Consider the following 21192-nt stretch of genomic DNA (forward strand, 5'->3'; position numbering starts at 1 on the left):
AGCATTAAATTAACGAAACACCAACTAACACTCCCACAATACAAAGACTTGCAACCAGACTAGCATTATCACAGTAAGAAAACCTTCTTCTAATTGATCCATGCCAAAATTATCTACACAAACTCATTTTGGACATTTGGCAATATACACCAAGTTAAGAAAACTCTATTAGAAAGCTAAGGCAAATGCATTCTTTTGTTGATAATGCAAATATGACACCATTAAGCCTTGTTTCCATGATTATGAAAAAATATAAATATGCTGACCAAGGCAGTAATTTATTTTATTAAAAACATAAACTAAACGTAACGTTTCAACCTTCTAGCAAGGTCTTCATCAGACTCTGTATCAAGTACAAAAGTAACAAGATACACAAAAAGGGCATTATATATACACAAACTTTACTCCCTCCAGACTATTAGAAAGTTGAAAGGAACCTTCTAGCAGGTGACTTTCACTTTCCAACTGTACTTTCACCTAAAAGGCTAAACATAATAACTTTCATATAGAATGTGAAGAGATATTCATATTGAATATCTCACGCTCTTTTTCCTTCATTTTTCTCCCTTCCTCTCCTCTTTCTCTCTTGTCCTTTCCACTCTTTCTAACACTTTCTTCCATTCTTTATTTAACTTCAGTCCCCCATTCCAGTTCATTGTGTCTTCTTCACCTTTCCTCTCTATTTCCTTGGCTTCCTTCCATTTTCTCACTAGCATTCTCTTCTCCCTTCCTATCTGCTTAGCCTCATCCCATTCTATGTCATGTCCTGTTTCTCTCGTGTGTTTAAATATCGCATTTCTCTCTCTCTTAAGTCGTACATCATCCATATGTTGTTTCAACCTATCTTTTAGTCTCTTTTTTGTTTCTCCTATGTACACACTCTGACATTCTTTACATTTTACTTCGTAGATAATCCCTTCCTCTTCCTCTTCTCTGTTTTCCTTTTTCTTGTTTGCATTCTTCGCTATTCCTAAGATGCTTCTTCCTCCCTTCCTGTAAGTTTTAATGCCCGCTTTTCTAAGCGGGATGAAGAAAGAGGGATTTTATTGGAACTTGAAATAGAAGAAGAAGGCAAGTTAAGCTACCTTGATATATTGATGAAAAAGAAGAGAGGGGAAGAAATTGAAACCGCTTGGCATCAGAAGAAGTGTGCAGCAGGGGTTTTCTGCCACAAAAGAAGTGATGTAAGTGAGGTGACAAAAAGAAATTTCATAAAGAATATGGAGGACAGAATAACGAAAATATGCACGAAGGAATGTGAAAAAGAAGGCAAGATAAATAGCCTATGGAAACAGCTGGAAAAGAATGGCTATGAGAAGCAGGATAGACTAGACATAAACAGAAGAAGGAAGAAAAGAGGAAGGGGAGAATTGGAAGAGAAAGAAAAAGATGAAGAGAAAGAAAAAGAGAGAAGGTTTGGAATAAGAAGTATGGGGAAGACCACGGAAAAGATATGCAAAGTGCTTAGAAAAGCGGGCATTAAAACTTACAGGAAGGGAGGAAGAAGCATCTTAGGAATAGCGAAGAATGCAAACAAGAAAAAGGAAAACAGAGAAGAGGAAGAGGAAGGGATTATCTACGAAGTAAAATGTAAAGAATGTCAGAGTGTGTACATAGGAGAAACAAAAAAGAGACTAAAAGATAGGTTGAAACAACATATGGATGATGTACGACTTAAGAGAGAGAGAAATGCGATATTTAAACACACGAGAGAAACAGGACATGACATAGAATGGGATGAGGCTAAGCAGATAGGAAGGGAGAAGAGAATGCTAGTGAGAAAATGGAAGGAAGCCAAGGAAATAGAGAGGAAAGGTGAAGAAGACACAATGAACTGGAATGGGGGACTGAAGTTAAATAAAGAATGGAAGAAAGTGTTAGAAAGAGTGGAAAGGACAAGAGAGAAAGAGGAGAGGAGAAGGGAGAAAAATGAAGGAAAAAGAGCGTGAGATATTCAATATGAATATCTCTTCACATTCTATATGAAAGTTATTATGTTTAGCCTTTTAGGTGAAAGTACAGTTGGAAAGTGAAAGTCACCTGCTAGAAGGTTCCTTTCAACTTTCTAATAGTCTGGAGGGAGTAAAGTTTGTGTATATATAATGCCCTTTTTGTGTATCTTGTTACTTTTGTACTTGATACAGAGTCTGATGAAGACCTTGCTAGAAGGTTGAAACGTTACGTTTAGTTTATGTTTTTAATAAAATAAATTACTGCCTTGGTCAGCATATTTATATTTTTTCATGCAAATATGAAAATTTAAATTGTAAACAGTTCATTCTCTCGAGTTATACTTAATGCCAGCTGAACAACTTTTCCTGCAATAATCATAGTTACCAACTCTGAAGCATCCATTATTTTAATCTTCTGGTAATTACGTTCATTTGCACATTCCAAATGGAACAGCTGTGAGCACAATGTGAATTATCTAAACTCACTCACACCCTCCTACATCTATACACAATGGCAATATTTGTACAAATACACTTAATTTCAGTTTCAAGAACGTAAGAATGTGGAAAGCAATAATACATAAGCACGAGCATACACGCATGAACAAAATACAGTATAGTTGTTACACAATCTCACATTTTACGTAGCCCCATGTTAACCTACTGCCAATAATTTTACGTAGCCCCATGTTAACCTCCTACTGCCAATAAAGCTACAAGTTCAGACAATCCTCCTGAAATTTTCATTTCCCACAAAATTTTTAGCCACAGACCCATGAAAAATGTATAATAAAGGTGTTCCTGCTTGTAAGACATGTGTATATATACACACCACAAGCTGGCACACCTGTATTTTCATATACATTCTGATAATATATGAATACTGAAGTAAAAATATGCTATCAAAATACATGCTTAGCATGGGGTCAAATTTGATACATTGAAAAGTAAATAGGAAAAAAAATTCCTTAGACTGGCGAGTGTTTCCTTACTTCAAAATATCACCAAACATATTACCACATCTGCAGATCAATGGCTTTCGATTTACGAAGTGAAAAAGATCCATCCGGGGGTCAAGAATGTCAGAGCATTATCGTGCAAATGTTAACAGTTCTAATGAACGAAACACACTTTTTACCTCTGATAGTGCTTATATGTTTCTCATTTCCTTATATATAGATGCAGTAATGCAGTGAACTATTAAATTGATTGATTGGTTTGCTTTCTTTTACTACGCTTTTGTGCCACTTTTGGCTAATTTGCAAAGATGGGAATGAGTGTTGATATGATGGACACTCACAAACATCCAGGCCCTGGCCAAGATTCGAACCTGGGACCCCTGGCATCATAGCAGGATGTGCTAACCACAGGGGCCGGCAAACTATTAATTGTCTTTGTAACTGGCATTTCCTATTACGACAAAAGCATTTCTCTGTTCTAAATGGTTATGTTATATTTGCAGGGATTTTTCAACAAGCTGCACTTTGATAGTTGGGAAAAATCTTCAGGAACTTTCCAATAAAATTAATGTCTTTCAAATGCATGGTTTACACAAAACAAGGTTTTCGGAAGAATATCAAGCATTTTTACAGGGCAATTTTTAGGGCTGATTCTATGCCACTTTGAAGCAATGCAGTTTTAAAATTTCCTACAGATAACTGTATCAGTGCTTGAATAACGTAATTAAAAGTTTTGTTGACAGTATTTAAAAAAAACAACTTATTTTTAAGTATTCCATTGTAACCACATCACATCAAACCACCTGATTTTTGCGTTAATATGTTCAAAGAAATTAGAGATGGAACCGATTAATTGGCACTCTATCGGTATCAACAGATATAGGTATATCGGTGTATTGGTATAAATATCTGATATATTAGTGCAAAATTCTGCCATTTTGTTGTAATTATGGATAATCTCCATGCTCTACTTTCTAAAAAAGTAAATGTCTAAATATGCAACTTCTTTTGCACTGCAGTCACCTTGAAACAATTTATTAAGGAGGTCAATGAACCTTTCAGGTTCTTCAAGGACCATTTATAATTTTATATCGGATCGGTAGAATATCGGTATCGGCCAAAATTTCATACCGGACCATCCCTCAAAGAAATACATTAAAAGAATAATTGAAACAATTTTTTAATTGTGAAATTCACCATTGTGATAATGTTGGCTGAGGGCGGAGGGTGCATTTTGCATAACAGACAGGTTACACTCCGCGAAAAGTGTCATGTGGCATTCTTTGAGGGTTCTACGATGACTGGATTCCATGTCTGTATCTGCTCAGCACACTTGATATTTTGTAAATGACATTTCCTTTCACTGCAAGGAACCAAGTTTTGTGGCTTTCTGAAAATCTGTGATGGAGAAATTTTTCTAGATCCCATTGACAGAATTACCTACTTGCTTCAGAACAAATGATGAATAATTTCCCCAGGGGATTTTCTTGAAAAGTTTTGCAGAGTTTCAGTTTCATAGCATGGTCGAAAGGGGCAAACCAATAGTGTTTTGACAGAACACATTGCAAAGCACCATAAGCTAAACACCCAATCTCAACATATATATTCTTGAAGCCCATCATGCATGTTGCCCAGAGTTTTTCCTGTGTGTAGTGAAAATAGATTTATTGAACAGTAAACATATTCTATTTAAGCAAGTGGCTTTAAAATTGCCAAGGGATAGTCACAAATTTTCCAAAAGCCATAAAACAGGTATTGAGTGTCGAGAACAAATGGTCCTGAATAAGAAAATTACAAGCTTCACTATATTGAGAGACTTTTGCCCCACGGTTCTTTCCCTTGTGGTCCCTCTATAAAAAAGTTGTGAAAACAATGCTATTTTGTCATCAATGAGGGATAATCATTTGTATTACCTAAATGAGCCAACAGACAGACCTCTTCTTCCATCAACTAACGAACTAAGTTTTATTTTATATATGAAAATAAACCACAAACTGATTTTTAAGGGGGAGGGGGTTGATTTGTAGCTGCTATGCATGTGATGACATTTCAAAAAATGTCTGCTTTGTTGATTCCAAAATTCTTACTATTAATGGTGCCTATTTTCCAAAGTAATACATAACACCTCCATTCCAGCAATCTAGTGTTATACTAGCAAAACTCAATAAGATATTTTATATTTACTTACAATACAAATGTCGATCTTTGAGCGACGAGTTCATTGATTCTCCGGACCCTGTGGAGGCTGAGCGTAGCCACCGTAACCAGGATAATTGTATGGTTGATTCTGAGGTGGTTGTTCACCATAGTAACCACCATAACCATATGGCTGGTAGGGTTGAGCAGGCATCTGACCTTGATGTTGTCCAGCGGCTGGAGCAACAGGTTGCTGTGGAGCTTGACCAGCCGCAGGCTGCTGACCGCTCTACAGAAAATAATTATTTCAAATTAAGTATGGCGCGTACATTTGGAATATCAGTGAATCAATGGTTCTATCGGCTGATCCGATACTACTCTCAACTAATGTCAATACTCTTAGAGATTCCTGCTGATACAGTTGAACCTTAATTTACATTTTCCCGCATTATACATTGAATCTTGATGGTCCCAACATAACAAAATGTTACAAAATTGTCATCGATTTTACATTTTCCCACCTTTTTTTCAGTAAATGTAAAAAAAAATATATAAAATGTAAAAATCGAGGTTTTACTGTACTTAGAAATTGTAAAACTTAAAAAGTTGTTTAAATATTGATTGATATTAGTGTGCAAGTATTCCAATCCAATTATGTGTCTCAATTTACATGGAGGTTTGTTTTAAAATATTCAAGAATTACATCAGAATAGGAAAATACATGCTATGTAATCACAAAGTTCAGTGTTTACACACACAAAAAAAGCAACGATTTCCAGAATAATTAGGCACCATGGAAGTATTACAGAGCTCATTTGCTATCGTGAAAGCTCAGAATGCCTGAAAGTTCTTCTGTAATAAGATCAGTTCAATCCTATTCTATATTATTGTTAAAACTGTCATTGCATTAGACTTCACTATGGAAGTATAAACTGTGTAAAGTATTTGACATGTACCTTAGGATGTGACAAATTGATTTCCAATGCATGAATGAATATTGGCTGAATATCAAATATTTAAAGAGACTTCAATGCCTTTCAAAATTTCGATGACAAGAGGATCCTATTGATAGTTCTCGTAAAAGAAAACCTAACAATGGTGTTGTTTTGAAATTAACTGATAAAAGGACACAAACACACGGCCAACCTAGGATCCCTGGCATAATATTATGACAACACTGGCAATATTCTACTGTTGTTAAGACATGGAAAACTTGCTCAAAAGAAAATATCACCCCCTTCTGACGAGCGTGGATGCACTTTAAAAAAAAGAGGCAACGAATTTCTATTTCAATACTGTTCATACCTTGACAGAGACTAAACTTACACCACACTTAAAAAACCACAGCACTCTCCCCCCCCTTTAATTAAAATTAATTAAAACTAACAATTCACCACTTCCATGTGCTGTGGTTTTTAAAGTGTGGTGAAACTTCAGTCTCTGTCTTAAATTTCAAAGTAACAACATTGACTGTCTTGATACTTACCCACCAGGTCCAGGACCCTGACCAATAGGATACTGCGTCGGAGGTGGGGCAGGCCCCGGCTGGGACTGAAAATACACATTCTGCTTCAATTTAGCAGCCTGTTCATCCTCCCATAGGAACTGGTAACAAATACATAATTGGCATACCTCTGGAATCTTTAGTATTGCTGAAGGCTATTTTACCTTCTTATAATGAGTAAAATTTAAGTAATTTTTACACGTTACACATGTTATTAAAGTAGTGACAAAATTCATCTTCACTATGTTTTGACATAGTATCTTGTGAAACAAAAATATGTGTAATAAAAAAAAGGTTACAAAATCAGTTCTCTTCTTACAATAAGCACAAAACATTATGGAGAACATATGAATAGAAGTTTATGCCTTTACAAGAATTAGCAGTTGGGGATGAGCCAATATCAATGCCAGTGCATAGGTAAGGAGGAGGAAAGTATCCGTTGCAACTTATATACTGATGCCTGGCATTTGTGTCTTTTCCAATGTCTGCACAGCATTTTCAGTCTTATTATCCTTGAAATTGTGCAAAATTTGAAGCTTTCATTTATTTTGCACCAACATTGAGGAGAAAAATGCATTTTTTTGGTTTACATACTGGGTATTTTAATATTTTGATGCTACTTCTTGAATATTTTAAAGCAAGTTGATGCATATAATTGGAATGCAATATATACACAATAATATCTGTTACATTTTCAAGACTCAGTATCAGAAGGAATCTAAGAGTTTTGGCATTTTTATGGATATAGGCTCAGCCATAATTAAAATATAATGCAAAACATTTCAAAATTGTTACACTAGGAATAAAACAATAAATAATATAAAATAATAACTATTAGGAAACTGCTCTAGAGGAAGGAAAAAAAAACTGTTATCATGTAATAGTCTGTGCAAAGAAACTGGAATATGGATCGTAATATGTAAAGCTTTATGTTGGTGTGTTTGGAAAGTTATCCAAACAACTACTACAATATGATTAAGAAATTGTTATTCTAGAATTGTAACTATACTTACTACTCATAAACAACTACTCCGGCTACATTTGACTATATATTTTAATACAAATATTGTTCTTACTCTTGCAACATTAATTTAGATTTGGTGCCTTCCTCAACATGGATTAGACCATAATTTATGTTAACAAAAGCAGAGATTGAAATTTATATCACAAGAATAAGAAAGAACATTCAAAACCAAAGCAATTTTTAATATAATATCCTGAAAGATATTACTGCACCACACCATGAACTTATAATTTATCTCGCTTTACAAATACCAAGGCATTTTCTCAGCCAATAGTGTGCTAGTTTCAAGATTGGGGGAATGTTGTGTGTGCATGCAACAGATTTCAATAGTTACCATTCCTATCTTCTCTGTAATGAGCCTCTTTGCATGTTCTATCTGGTCTGGAGCACCTCGAATGACAAACACTTTCTCGTTAGGATTGGGTGGTGGCCTTCGGTCCAGCTCACAGTGTGCACCTGTTTGTTGGTTGATTTGCTTAATTGTTTCACCACCTAATGGAGGAATAGTAAACAGAATATAATATACACACCAAAATACAATCCACAATTATTAGTTAACTCAAATGTGTAATTACTTACTCTGGTGGAAGTTTGTCCTACAAATGAGATCCATTATTTAGAAAATCATAAAATGTAGGCCAATTTTAGTTTTATACCGGAGAAATAAAACCACATTTATGTGAGAAAGTTTCAGATTACAGAAATTTTTGATAAAGACTGATCAATATTGTCCTGATTAATCTGCTTCAGTCTTACTGTGGATATAATGTAGTGACATTTCAGTGAAACTGAAAAGTTCTTAAATTTAGTTGACTAACTTTAGAAGTTCAGTACCCTGATATAGCCTTCCTGCAGGCAAGACACTTACTAGTGTCCTACTAGATGACTAAGTCACAGGTGGAAATGCTTGATACTTTCTTCATACAGATTATAGATCTCTCCACTATTGACTGATCTAACTATGATTCTGCATCAATATTTGTTCAACAATTTCATCTAAACACTTAAACTAAACTAAAATGAAACTCCATGCAGTAGTAGCCTCCTAAAGGCCAGGGCTTCCCAAGTGCCCTTTTCTTTTTTAATTTGGAGCCTGCTACTTCTTTCCAAGTATTTCTCTAATTGTCTACATGATGCTGCACAAAGACCAATAACATTGTTGGTAACAATCCATAATCCCCTAATGTGGGCATATTATTTATTTATCTCATTTTCACATTGGGCTTCAACCCAACACCCCTATTGGCATGTGGGCATATTTATTTATCCCATTTTCACATTGGGCTTCAACCCAACACCCCTATTGGCATGATCCTAATACATTTTTTAATAATTATTTTCCTGTAGTTTATGGTCATTACAAGCGTAAGAAAACAATTTTTAGTTGCTCAGGAGAACACACGCTCCCTTAATCATTTATTTTAATATTGACTAAAGATACAGTTATAACAATGGTTAGCAATTTTTTCAACAAAAAGAATCCGTTATATAATGGATGTTGTCAATGTTACATTGTTGTAATATAGCAACCTAACTGTGAAAAGAAGCAGTCTGTTTTATTTTTATTTCAGATAAAAAAAATATTTTGATCACATCTGAAATGTCACAACAAAAAACTGTTTTCTTATGCGTGTAATAACCGTAAACTACAGGAAAATAATTCTACAATCCAAGCAATGCATACATACAAGAAAAACAATTTTTTAATAATTTTCAATATCTCATGATGCACATTAAGATCAACAATTTTGGTGAAATTTGGCCAAAAAAACAAAATCAGAAATATGTGGATCACTGTAAGGGTACTATATTTTAGTCTCTGAACAACTTTTTTTTTCAGTATTAACCGTGTTTGTGCATGTACAATGTGAACTTTTCTGGAATTGCATGTAATTAACTTATAAATACGGTACTTACAAGAACAGGTATATTAAATATACTTTTATTCATAAAAATAATTAAATGGCAAATTTGTGCTACATTATAGCCTATTTATAGATATATTACAGCAATGGGTTTACCAATACATTACAGACTTACCAATCAATAACCAAATTGTAGCATAAGTGATGCCCAATATTCCTATGCATTTCATTCATGGAGGATGGCTGGAATTGTTAGTAAAGAACTAATGCCGCACGAACCCCCCCTCCTTCCTTTCAATGGGACCAGAAATGATAACAGTACAATTTTTTCAGTTCTATACATTGGCATTAATGCACAAAAATGGTCAAAGGTTCAGAACCAATCATAAGAATGCACAAAAATGGCCAAAGGTTCAGAACCAATCATAAGCCTCTCTGAAATACTGTATTTTTTGATGTTTTGCAAACATGTATGAAATAGGCAACAGCATATTTTAAATATTTGTATCTACACACCTCTACCAATTATTATTCCACACTTGGCTGCAGGTTCAGTGAAAGTAACTTCTTGCTTGTCACCCATTTGGTTGGGTGGCTGCATTCCTCCTGGTCTTCTGTCCCAACCACCGGGCCCTCCTGGTCCGGGACCATACTCGCCCCCTGGTCCTCCGCGACCCATTCTATCAAAAGGTGGTGGAGGGCCACCTCGACCTCGTCCTCTTCCCATCTCATTGTCCCTGCGCTGGAAAGAATATCGTTAACAGTTATTAGTGAACATAATTCGCAAATATTGTACATGTCTCTGGGAAAATTTTACAAAAACATCCAATTTGTGATAACAGCCAGACAACTTTACATGTGTTTTTGACCCCATGCCGAAGCAAGAAAATGGCACCAACATAGAGGACCATGGAGTGATTTCTATTTAGGTTCAGGGTTACATTCAAACAAATTTAACCATTTCAGGATGGCTGGTTTGGAACAAAACAAGAACCACATGGCAAATATACAAATAGTTTTCTCTTTTTTGTTTATTTATATTAGGGATGGGTCGATATGAAATTTTGGCAGATACCGGTAAAGTACAGATATAAAATTTACCGATACCGATATTCTACCGATCCGATATAAAATTAGAAATTGTCCCTGAAGAACCTGAAAGGTTCACTGACCTCTTTGATAAGTGTGTGTTTCAAGGTGACTGCAGTGCAAGATAAATTGCATATTTAGACATTTACTTTTTTGGAAAGTAGGGCATGGATATTATCCATAAAAATTACAACAAAATGGCAAAATTTTGCACTAAATTATCAGATAATAATCGATATATCGGATCGGTAAAATAATCGGTAATTTATCGATAAATTGATACACCGATATGCCTATATCGGCCCATACCAATTAATCCGTCCAATCCCTAATTTATATGCATATAAAGATATGACATACTGGAATGTCAAATATTGTTACTACATTCAACAAACTCATTTCGGAAATGTCCTTCGAAGCAACAACGCAAGATTTTAATTGTTTTTTTTCTCTAAGAAGTATCTAAAGATTATCAAAGTAACTTTGCAGATCTAGGACTCCTGTCATCCTGCAAAAACAAAAAAACCGATAATCTATGAATGTCAATTACAGTCAAGTCTCGATTCTACGTCCCCGAATATAACGACCCTCTCCAAGTAATGACCCTTTTCCCAGGAAAATCGGCCGAAAAATACGTTCATATACGTATTGCTGTTGCTTGTATTGTAGAATTATTTCTCCTGTAGTTTATGGTTCGTACAAGGTTATAAACCCAAAATTTTACAACCTTTCGGAAGAACACATACTTCCTCCATCAGACATTTATTCTTAGTTTCATGAATGTTGCAGTTATAATATTGTAAAAATGTCTGATGAAGGTGCATGAACAGAAATAAGCTGTCACGTGTTGACTCACGGCATGTCAAGTGGTTGGTTACAGTGTTTTTAGGCTTGGTGTGTAGTGGGCAGAAAACCATTGCTGGTACAATAGATGCTCCCGCGAGGTTAATGATGTAATATGGTTTTGCAGGTGCAAGCCCATAGCGCAGCTGGAAGCTTGAAATCATTTGTAGAATGAGTGTCATGCATGGAGAGAAAGTCATGAGTGAAGGTTGTGTCAGGAAATGGTGCCGGAAATTTCAAGAGGGAAGAACTCATGTGTGTGATTAAGGAGGACAAGGAAGACAGTCTGTTGTGCTGGATGACCTTGAATGAGTGGATAACATGGTTTACGAATACTGCCACTTCACAATATACAGTACACAAAGTGTCAAGAATTTCCTGAAATTGGGCAACCCCCTCTATGAGACAGCCTGTGAGGCTGGGTTATCAAGTTTTGTGCAAGATGGGTACCAAAATTAGGAGCTGATGGATGGTGTTTGAGAATGGCAGATTCCCTGGTGGCAACGAGGGTATACAGAAGAAAGTGCGTTCACTGACAAATGCCTGATGAATTTAGATGGCAATTATGTTGTAAAATAGTTCACATGTGCAACTTTCATGTATAACAAATATATGTTTTCCTTATTTCATGCCTCTCGGAAAGTTTGATTTCCAAATAGCACTCTTGTAATTTACCCAGTATTACAGTGCACACTAGACTAGACAAGTTTAGTACAGCATCTCACAAGGTGCAGAGGATGTTTTTGTACAAACATTAACAGAAGGATAATGGAAGCCATGAATAAGCCAGGGGAGAAGATAAGTGTCATGTGAATTCTAGAGCTTTGTGCACAACTGGACTGTGGTCTCAATGAGATGCAGAAGGTGACAGAAGATTGTAAAGTGTTTGCAAAGTTGGTACCAGTCGACACCCAAAATAAAGTGGATAAGAGTGAATATCTGCTCTAATCTGTTGGACGAGCTTGTAGCCAATCATGAAAAGTTCTCTCCTGATCTGGTGACCTTATGAAATTTGGGCATATCTTTATGATCCGGAGATGAAGAAATTAGTCCTTCCACACCGCTTCTCTCCAAGGCCTAAGAAGGTTGTGAAGAAATACATATACAACAAACAATGCCCACCTGAATTTTTTCCAAGATAATTTAAAAGTTGTGTTCAATGTTTGTGCAAATGCATTTATTGCAATAAAGACAATGTTGCAATCATGATCTTATGTCACATTATCTCTTAAGAAAGCTAGAACTGCATACATCATTACTCATTTTTTACCAAGAGGCTTTCACAGGTTAGGCATTCTTGCCTAAATCACATTTTTCACATGTATAAAGATAAAAAAGAGGAAATCAGTTTAGTGCATACTTTTTTTAAATTGTTTCATTTTATATTTTCAACCGGTATATTAATGATAAAGCTCTACTTTTGCAACCATTGTTAAAAAAACAGCTTTGTGGTACAGCACACAACAGAAAAACTTTGTAATTGTTACAACAATAATGAAGAAAACAAAAATCCCTGATTTATACAGTTTGCTTCAATTGTAATCTCCTTAAGTTAATAAATTATTATTTTAATACTGAAAGCTGGCATGCATCAGTTTCAAGAAGTCTTTAATACAACCAAGCTGATCAAATAATCACATAGTGGTAATGATGTATTTACCATGTGATTACTTTTGCTTCAACACTGTATTTCACTGCAAAATTATTTACTAGATATAAATCACAGGTACATTAGTAGCCTACATTATTTTAACTTAAGGACTAAAAAAAAAAATCTATAACATGTATACTAAGATACATCATAATGTGTATATCTATTTACTCAATTTACTCCCAACATATTATATCACACCCCTCTGTGCCATACACATGCATGTGCATGCGCCCACACACTACTAGAGCTTCAGTTTCTATAACTAGAGTTTATTATATATAATATCACAGACTTATGCCACTATTCCATTACCTGGATCTTCAGAATAAGCATTTATATGATATTTTACGACCTCTCTATCATGTGCTATTTCAATAATAACGAATGACATGCTTGCTTGCTTTAGTAATTGTCTATTACTTAACATATGTTGTTATAGGAGAATATAACTATAGTGCTAATTCTAGCTTTAACACTATAAGATAATGATCAAAAACAGTTTTGCACGCTTACAGGAATGAAGTAGTAGCCACTGTCTTACCTTCCATTCTCAGAAGCACTTTACCAGAAGCATGATCCAAAATCCATTCTTCACTTTGTTTCTGGCTACACATTTCAGACTGAAATATCAGCACCACTTAAACTGTGGAGTTGAAGACAACCATCTTTGTGCAAGGAGGGAGAAAGACGAAAAGAAACTGGTAATGTGGCAAACTAAAAGTTTACCCCCTTCCCTCAGGTACGTCCACATCAAATTTCAGGGATTGCCTCACCACATTCCCATAATCATTGGCAGACATTCTGGATTCCAGATGACAATACTGAAACAAAATGAAAAAGCTCTGAAACATTCCACTGACTTTTGGGCATGAAGCAAAATTTCGAAGCCATCGTGTCATCCGAGGCAACAAGCATGTCTCACTTTATTTCCTTTTCTTTTTTGTCATGCGAATTCTGAATTTGTGGCACACACAATAAGGTCTCCCCGACACTACTGTTGCCCTCCCAAGAATGAAGACCATCTGCTTTCATTCGCAATGGTTACAGGAGGTGTGTAACTGCTTACCAACACACTGTCGATGAGGTCTTCAATCCGTCTCCTAGCCTGTTCTATTTGGTCTGGCTGCCCTGTTAAGAGACACCTCCTGTCCCCCAGGGCCATTGTCACAATCTTGCTGGAACTGCACCCACGCTCCTGTCTCAGTCTGTATCTTCTTAATCATGTCACCACCCTTTCCAATGACAACACCCACCGCTGGCCGTGGGACAGGAACCTTATCACACAAAAGCAACACATTATTAATACAGATAACATCTTTTCATGTTATTTAACAAAGCATGTTCATTTATGGGTAAGGTGGGGCAAACTAGTTAGGGAATAGCCAATTGTTACTGAATGCTTTTTTTTTTAGTTATTCCCTTTCCACAATCCAAATATTAAGGGATGATGAAAGGGGCAAGGGGTAGGGTAAAAAAGGAAATTTATTTACCATATTTACTCATGTATAATGCGCACTTATTTCCAAAATGTTTGCGCCCAAAAACTGTGAATTTGGACAGCCCCATGGAATTACACATGTTTTCACTATGTCACTGCATATAACATGTATATATTAACAGGTGCAAATACAAATTACCAGGTTTGGTTTCTTGAGCAATTAATTATAATTTTAAAAACCATTCAAGTCTGGCCATTTCCCATGATTTTTCACATTGTAACGACCATGTTTTGTAACACCGAGAAAAGCGGTGCAATTTTGGCGGATTTTGTGCACGCACCTCGCGTCATGCAGGATGTGTATCACAATGGTATTTATTGGATGACAAATAGAAAATAACTTCCTGACCATTGCAAATCCATAACATAATTTTGATCTTTCTTTCTTCTACTACCCAATAAACAATGTGGTTCCAGAAGTGAGTCTTGGGGTGCTAAACACAGTGGAGGGAGAGGGGGGGAGCATGAGTTGGCGGCTCATTGTATGCACAAGAGTATATTCTAATCTTGGTCCACATAGAAACAGGTGACTCCTTGAATAGGTATGATGTCCATTGCTCTTCATCGGTATAGCAACAGATTTACAACCTAAAACTAAGGAAGCCATTCTTGAACCTGAATTGTACTGCGCATTATATATGGGATAATTGTTGCTTTTCCCTATCCAAAAGCAGGGTGCGCATTATACACACGTAAGTATGGTGCTGTATAAATATATATAAAAGGAGTTTAGTATGAGTGGTTCTTTTGATCCATAGGTGGTTATTTGTGTCCGATTTGGGTTTCTGTAAGCCCCTCTTTTTCTCTTTTTGCCCAACTACAGTCACAAGGCAGAGAAATAATGCTGATGGGCAATTCCAGTGGTGTTAAAAGAGTTTGTTTCGGATTACAATGCACTCGGGAGATATGATGAGTTTCAGATCAGTGGCATGAAAGCAGTGGTCCAGTCTCCTACAGATCATGCAGTGTTACAAGATGCCAATGATGCCTGTGTTTTGAAAAGCACTACAGAAGCAGTCAGTGGAATGTTAGTAACAGACCTTTGTGAGCGAACTTTGTAGGAGATCCAAACATTTCACCTCAAAAAAAGAACTAATTAGAAAATGTGCTATCAATAGACTATGACAAATGAAATGCTACACCACCTATTTTAAGTCTATTCGTAGATGATAGTGATTAACCCATAGCTCTACACACAAAAGCCCAGCAAAACACCACTATAATAATAATTTTTAAAGTTTTGATGAAACTGGTTATATGTAGTTGTCCATCACCAGAGCAAATAGCAGACATGTTATAGTAAAAAAAAAAATCTTTCTGCACATAAGCACTTTGTTTGGCATGGGTATGCATTAGTTGACATTTAAAAATTGCATAACAAGAAAATATAATAATCTGGTAGAGTACTCTACCACATATTATTTGGAAGAATAGCAATACCTAATAGAGTGGAACATCGATTTTACATTTTTCAGGGGACCAGGGTGGAAAAACTTGAAATGCAGAAAAATTATATAACATTTTGCATGTTGGGACCATCAAGGTTGAATGTATAATGCATGAAAATGTAAAATCTGGGAACATAAATTCAAAGTTCCAATGTGTATATATATATATAGTGGAACCCCAATTTTACGTTTCCGGTTTCAAACTCCCCAACATAACAAAATGTTTTAAAACTTTCCTTGATTTTACATTTCCCTGCATTTTGATTTCCCAGCTTGGTCCCTTGAAAAACTTAAAAATTGAGGTTCCACTGTATATCACATTTTAACATGCTACTGCTAACAAGACAAACATGTAAATCTGAAAATAGTAATCTTAATCTTTAAATGAAAAGAAAAAAATCTTACATGTACAAGTACAAATTGCTATCCTACTACAGGGCAACCTTGTGTTTTTCAGGGGACACACTAAAGAACTTAGCATGTAGGAACATGTAATATATAAGGAAGTTTTTTTTAAAATGTCACCTTTTTTTGGGACCTTGAAAGTAAAACAATGTGGAGAAATTTAAAATCTGGAAAAATCAGTCTTCCACTGTAATTGCAAATCATTGAGATTTGTTTGTAAAATTTAAAAAAAATACAAACAAAATATTTTAAATGGTGCATGTCTTTCAAAGACAAAGATGGCATGATTTCTCCATTTTAAAGGTATCATTATGAAATATTGCTTACTTTAGGGACATAACACCTTCAGGAGTCCTACTTTGAAGTCCACTTATGCTCAGGCTAATTGGTACCCAAGCTACCATGGTATCCCAATCTCTGGTATGAATGAGCCTCTTTCAGTTCTTCAGGAGTAAACTCACAGATGTACATCGAGATGTGCACATACACGAAAACATTCTGGGGACACACATTTGTTTTTGACAAACACAATGTGAGAATACACCCAAACGTTTATTATTGGAGAGTTCAAAGGGTACAAGGTGCATTCCTGCCATGTTTAGCATTGCTTTTAAGCAACTTTTGGCTAACTAGAATAACGAGAATGAATGATTAAGATGAAATTTACGGAGGGCACTCGCATACTCAGATCAGAACTGCCCCAGAGGCAGCTCCATATGAATACATAAAACAATGCAAAATGACAAAACTACTCTTACGTACATTCAACTTTTATTCACCGTTAACGTGTTTACATATACAGCATGTTAAGTGTGTGTGTGTACAAACATACATCTCACAATCACATTCTAAATGAACTATTGCACTCGGACCATGTGACTGACAAAAAAAAAGTCCAAAATGAAAATGGGAACTAATAAAACTGCAGTTATGACATGCATGTATTTACTGTATTTTCATGTTGAGGGAAGGGTTACTTTTATGCAAAGTAGCATTCCACTTAAAATAAAACATCTTACACTATTTCTTAAAATAAACTGATATCACTAATATAACAAGTAAAAAGGAGGAAGTTGTGAAATAGCTTATTTGTTGCATTCAATAAATATTCACATGGATTCTCCATTTTACATTCCCCTTACTCCCTAATGGTGTCAATACAACAAAACCTTCCATATGTTAAGGTCTTAACAGGGTTTCCTACTTATTTTGACAAAACTAAATTCCTGGGTTTCTACAGGTAATTTAGACAATTTTAGACTTGCAGATCTTTTGGTGGCATTTCAACCACGTTTTAACATTTTTGTGTAGAATATCTTCCATTAAGAAGCTGGTTCAAGAAAAAGTGCAAATTTCTTTCCATTTCTTAATCTTGGCCAAAAAAAACAAAAACAACTGGATTTTTAAGTTTCCAGGCATCTGGGTATATTTTCAATATATCCGAACTTGGCTGTTACGCCCATAGGTTGATTTCCTCAAAAGTTTTGAAGGTTTTCTAGGTGATTTAAAAATATATGATCAAGAATCTACTGTATTTGAAAATTGTTGAGCTTAAGAAATTATCCAAGAGGATTCTTGTTTATAGAAAATCCAGATTTCAAAATATCTGATATCCATTTTGGATGCAACAGATAATTTGGATAATACAGCTATCTGGATATCAGATATCCTGATATCAAAGTATTGAGATAACCTGTGTCTGCAAATGGCTATTTACTTTTTCAAGTTCAGCAAGTTATTCTGGGAAGAATGGTCTGGAATTAAGAAAATAATTACCATGTAAAGGATCAGGACATCAAACAATGTTACATTCTTAACTGTAACCCTTTTACATTTTTGTTACGGTGGAAAACTGCATTTACACTGACCTTAGTAATGTAGATATAGATCTGTTTTAGTTTAAAAAAAAAGGTAAACATTTAAAAAATCTGCTGAGAATCCATAAAATGAATAAACAGATAGATTAGAAGAGGACTTTGAGAGAATCTATACAGTAGAATTAATATGACAATATGCGAAGAGCCCCAAAACAGATAAATAACAAACTGTCCAGAGAATCAATACATTCAGGTATTTCAGATAATTGTATAATCTGAATATGAAAATATCAAATTTCGGGATAGAAAATTATCACAAAATTTTGTGTTTGGTCATCTCTACATGCTATACATACATATGTAAAAAAAACCTCTGTCAGGGTTTACGGGCAATCAATTGAATGTTGCATTGCATCCTTAACTTCATGCACGCACCTATCAATAGTCACATAATAATCCTAAGTCAAAAACTTCTGAATGTACATGCACGGGTTTCCTTAGATAATAAATAAATTATACAATTAGAGAATATAAACATGCAGAATGGAGTGTTGCACAAAATGAATGCCAGAACATTAAACTGCACCACAGACAACACTCCTTCAGATGCCTGAACATGCTAATACACAATTTCAATGGGAAGGAAATCAATTTTCAAAACAAAAACAAACTTCCTTCAGCATCAGAAAACTTGTGCGAAACTCTGGCATGTAAGGAGATTTGCATTACCGAGAAACAATGTAAAACATGAAACGGCTGCAATTACTGAACAATACTTATAACCCCTACCTCTGCTGAATCGGGACCACCTCCGTATTCACTGAATCCTTGGTTTGGCCCACGTTGACCACGGGTAAAGGCCTGATGAGAAACGAAACTATCAAAGGACAAAAGCAAACCATGCTCCCAACATCCAATGCAGGTATTGGAGAAGGGATAGTTGGGAACCATAACTACAGTTCCCACTACGTAACACACTTGGGGACAACACCCTAATTTTTTTAAAAAATTATGCAAGTTGCTCCTACTTATGCAGCTAACCAAATAGACAAAGCAAGCATGTTATTCATCATTCTTAAAAATAGCACATGATACAAGTATTAAGCAATAAAGCTACATTCTTCAGAGCAACAATTTAACCACAAATTTCCTTAGCATACAAGTAACCTTTATACCTATTCAAATTATAACAATCTGGATGTGAAAATAAGTGTACTTCAACTACCCTACAAGAATAACTGCATAGCACCCAAAATACACGTCCTCCAGGCACACCTTTCAACAATATGAACTAATCCATTTATTGACAAATAGGCCTGGATCTACTATACAAGTGATTTTTTATGCTCTTTCAATAACATTAAAATACATTCTTAATGTCACATCATAAGTATGTTTCATAAAAATGCCAAAGGCAAGCAGTGCACAAAAAATGACTAAAAAAATAGGTGACGAACTTCTATAATCTGTAAAATTCCTAGCTGGTAAATCAAGCAATACATAAAACTTTTAACAGAAGTCATACCTTTTTCATCAGGCATTACAAGGCGAAATAAATAGTGCTGAAGTGAATATTTACCTGCATTTCTTTCTCTGCTATCAGGTCATACACAAGCTGTTTTGCATACTGGAAGAGGAAAAAATAAAAACAAAAATTATTCATGAATTCTGGTAATTCAAGGCAAGGCCAGGTTTAGCATTAAATGCAGGAAAAAACACTAAACTAAGCCCATTCTGCAAACACTACATGTATGTTACACCCACAAATGCACAGAAGAAATATGTAAATTAGCAAAGCTCAGTCAGGATTAGTTGACCATCTAGTAATACTCTTATTTTAATATTTCATGTTCTTCATGTTAAGTATACAGTGAGTCACATAATTATTCAGACACACAGTAAATTTCTAACGTTTATGAGCGGGAAGGGAGTGAAATCTGTGTACAGCGTTGAAGTTGATTTTCGTTTAAAAAATGTCATGTTGGTCGATAAAAGGTTAAAAAACGAACATCAGCAACAATATAACGAAGGATGAATCCCTACCGTTGCAAAAATAGTGCCACAAAATTATTTGGACACATAGTAAATGTTAACGTAAATTTGCGATACAGTGACAATTTCGATTTACGAATTGATTCATACTCTGTTCATATATATTAACTCTGGTTTCCTGTAGGTTTCTGTAGCAATTACGATCGCGTTTTGTTTAACAAAGTTGTGATATAAGAACATTTTCTATGTAGAAATAGGTCGAAGAGGAAAGGAAAGTTCATTTGAACAACGTCAGTTAGTGATATGGCACCACGCTAAGGGTAAAACTTACCGTACAATTGCCTCAATGTTGAAAATGAAAAAAGTACAGTTGCAGATATTATTAAGCGATTTAAAGATGAAGACAGGATCGAGTCCCATGGTCATACAGGGAGACCAAGAATTTTTTCCCCCAGAGAAGAGACAGTAATCTTGAGGAAAATTAAAAAAAAAAACAAAGATGAGTGCTCCATTGGTGTGTGCTGAGATAGATGAGGAGTGTAGAAAGCATAGTCATCCTGAAACTATACGAAGAGTGCTCAGAAGGGCAAACTATCATGGCCGTGTAGCCAGGAGAAAGCCATTTGTAAGTAAGCCAAACAGGACAAAAAGACTGGTGTTCGCAAAGGAACACTTAGGAAAGGATCAGACATGGTGGAATCGGGTAATTTTCACTGACGAGAGTAAATTCAATATTTGTGAGTCAGATGGGAGGGTAACAGTGTGGCGTAAACCAAATGAGGAGCTCCGAGGGAAAAATTTGCAAGCAACAGTGAAGCACGGGGGTGGTCACATAATGGTTTGGGGCTGCATGTCGGCCCAAGGTGTTGGTAAATTGGCTTTCATCGAACAGACAATGGACAGGTACCTTTACCTTGACATTCTGAAGTCAAATCTAAAGACTAGTGCTGAAATGATGGGCATTCTTTGTAACTTTATGTTTTATCAAGATAATGACCCGAAGCAC

At 35.5% G+C, this 21192-nt stretch overlaps 1 protein-coding gene across 1 annotated transcript in view; it reads right to left on the minus strand.

Annotated features, from left to right (window-relative positions):
• Positions 1-21192, minus strand: part of LOC145986993 (uncharacterized) — a 42977-nt gene that overhangs the window by 11101 nt on the left and 10684 nt on the right. The window contains exons 5-10 of the mRNA XM_083121459.1: positions 19774-19821; positions 18984-19055; positions 9957-10182; positions 7910-8067; positions 6534-6613; positions 5100-5336 (exon numbers count right to left, since the gene is read on the minus strand). Coding sequence (XP_082977585.1) covers positions 5100-5336; positions 6534-6613; positions 7910-8067; positions 9957-10182; positions 18984-19055; positions 19774-19821 — 821 coding nt within the window. The remainder of the gene's footprint in view (positions 1-5099; positions 5337-6533; positions 6614-7909; positions 8068-9956; positions 10183-18983; positions 19056-19773; positions 19822-21192) is intronic.

This window comes from Lepisma saccharinum, chromosome 1 (genome assembly GCF_977018435.1).
Source record: "Lepisma saccharinum chromosome 1, izLepSacc3.1, whole genome shotgun sequence".
NCBI lineage: Eukaryota > Metazoa > Arthropoda > Insecta > Zygentoma > Lepismatidae > Lepisma > Lepisma saccharinum.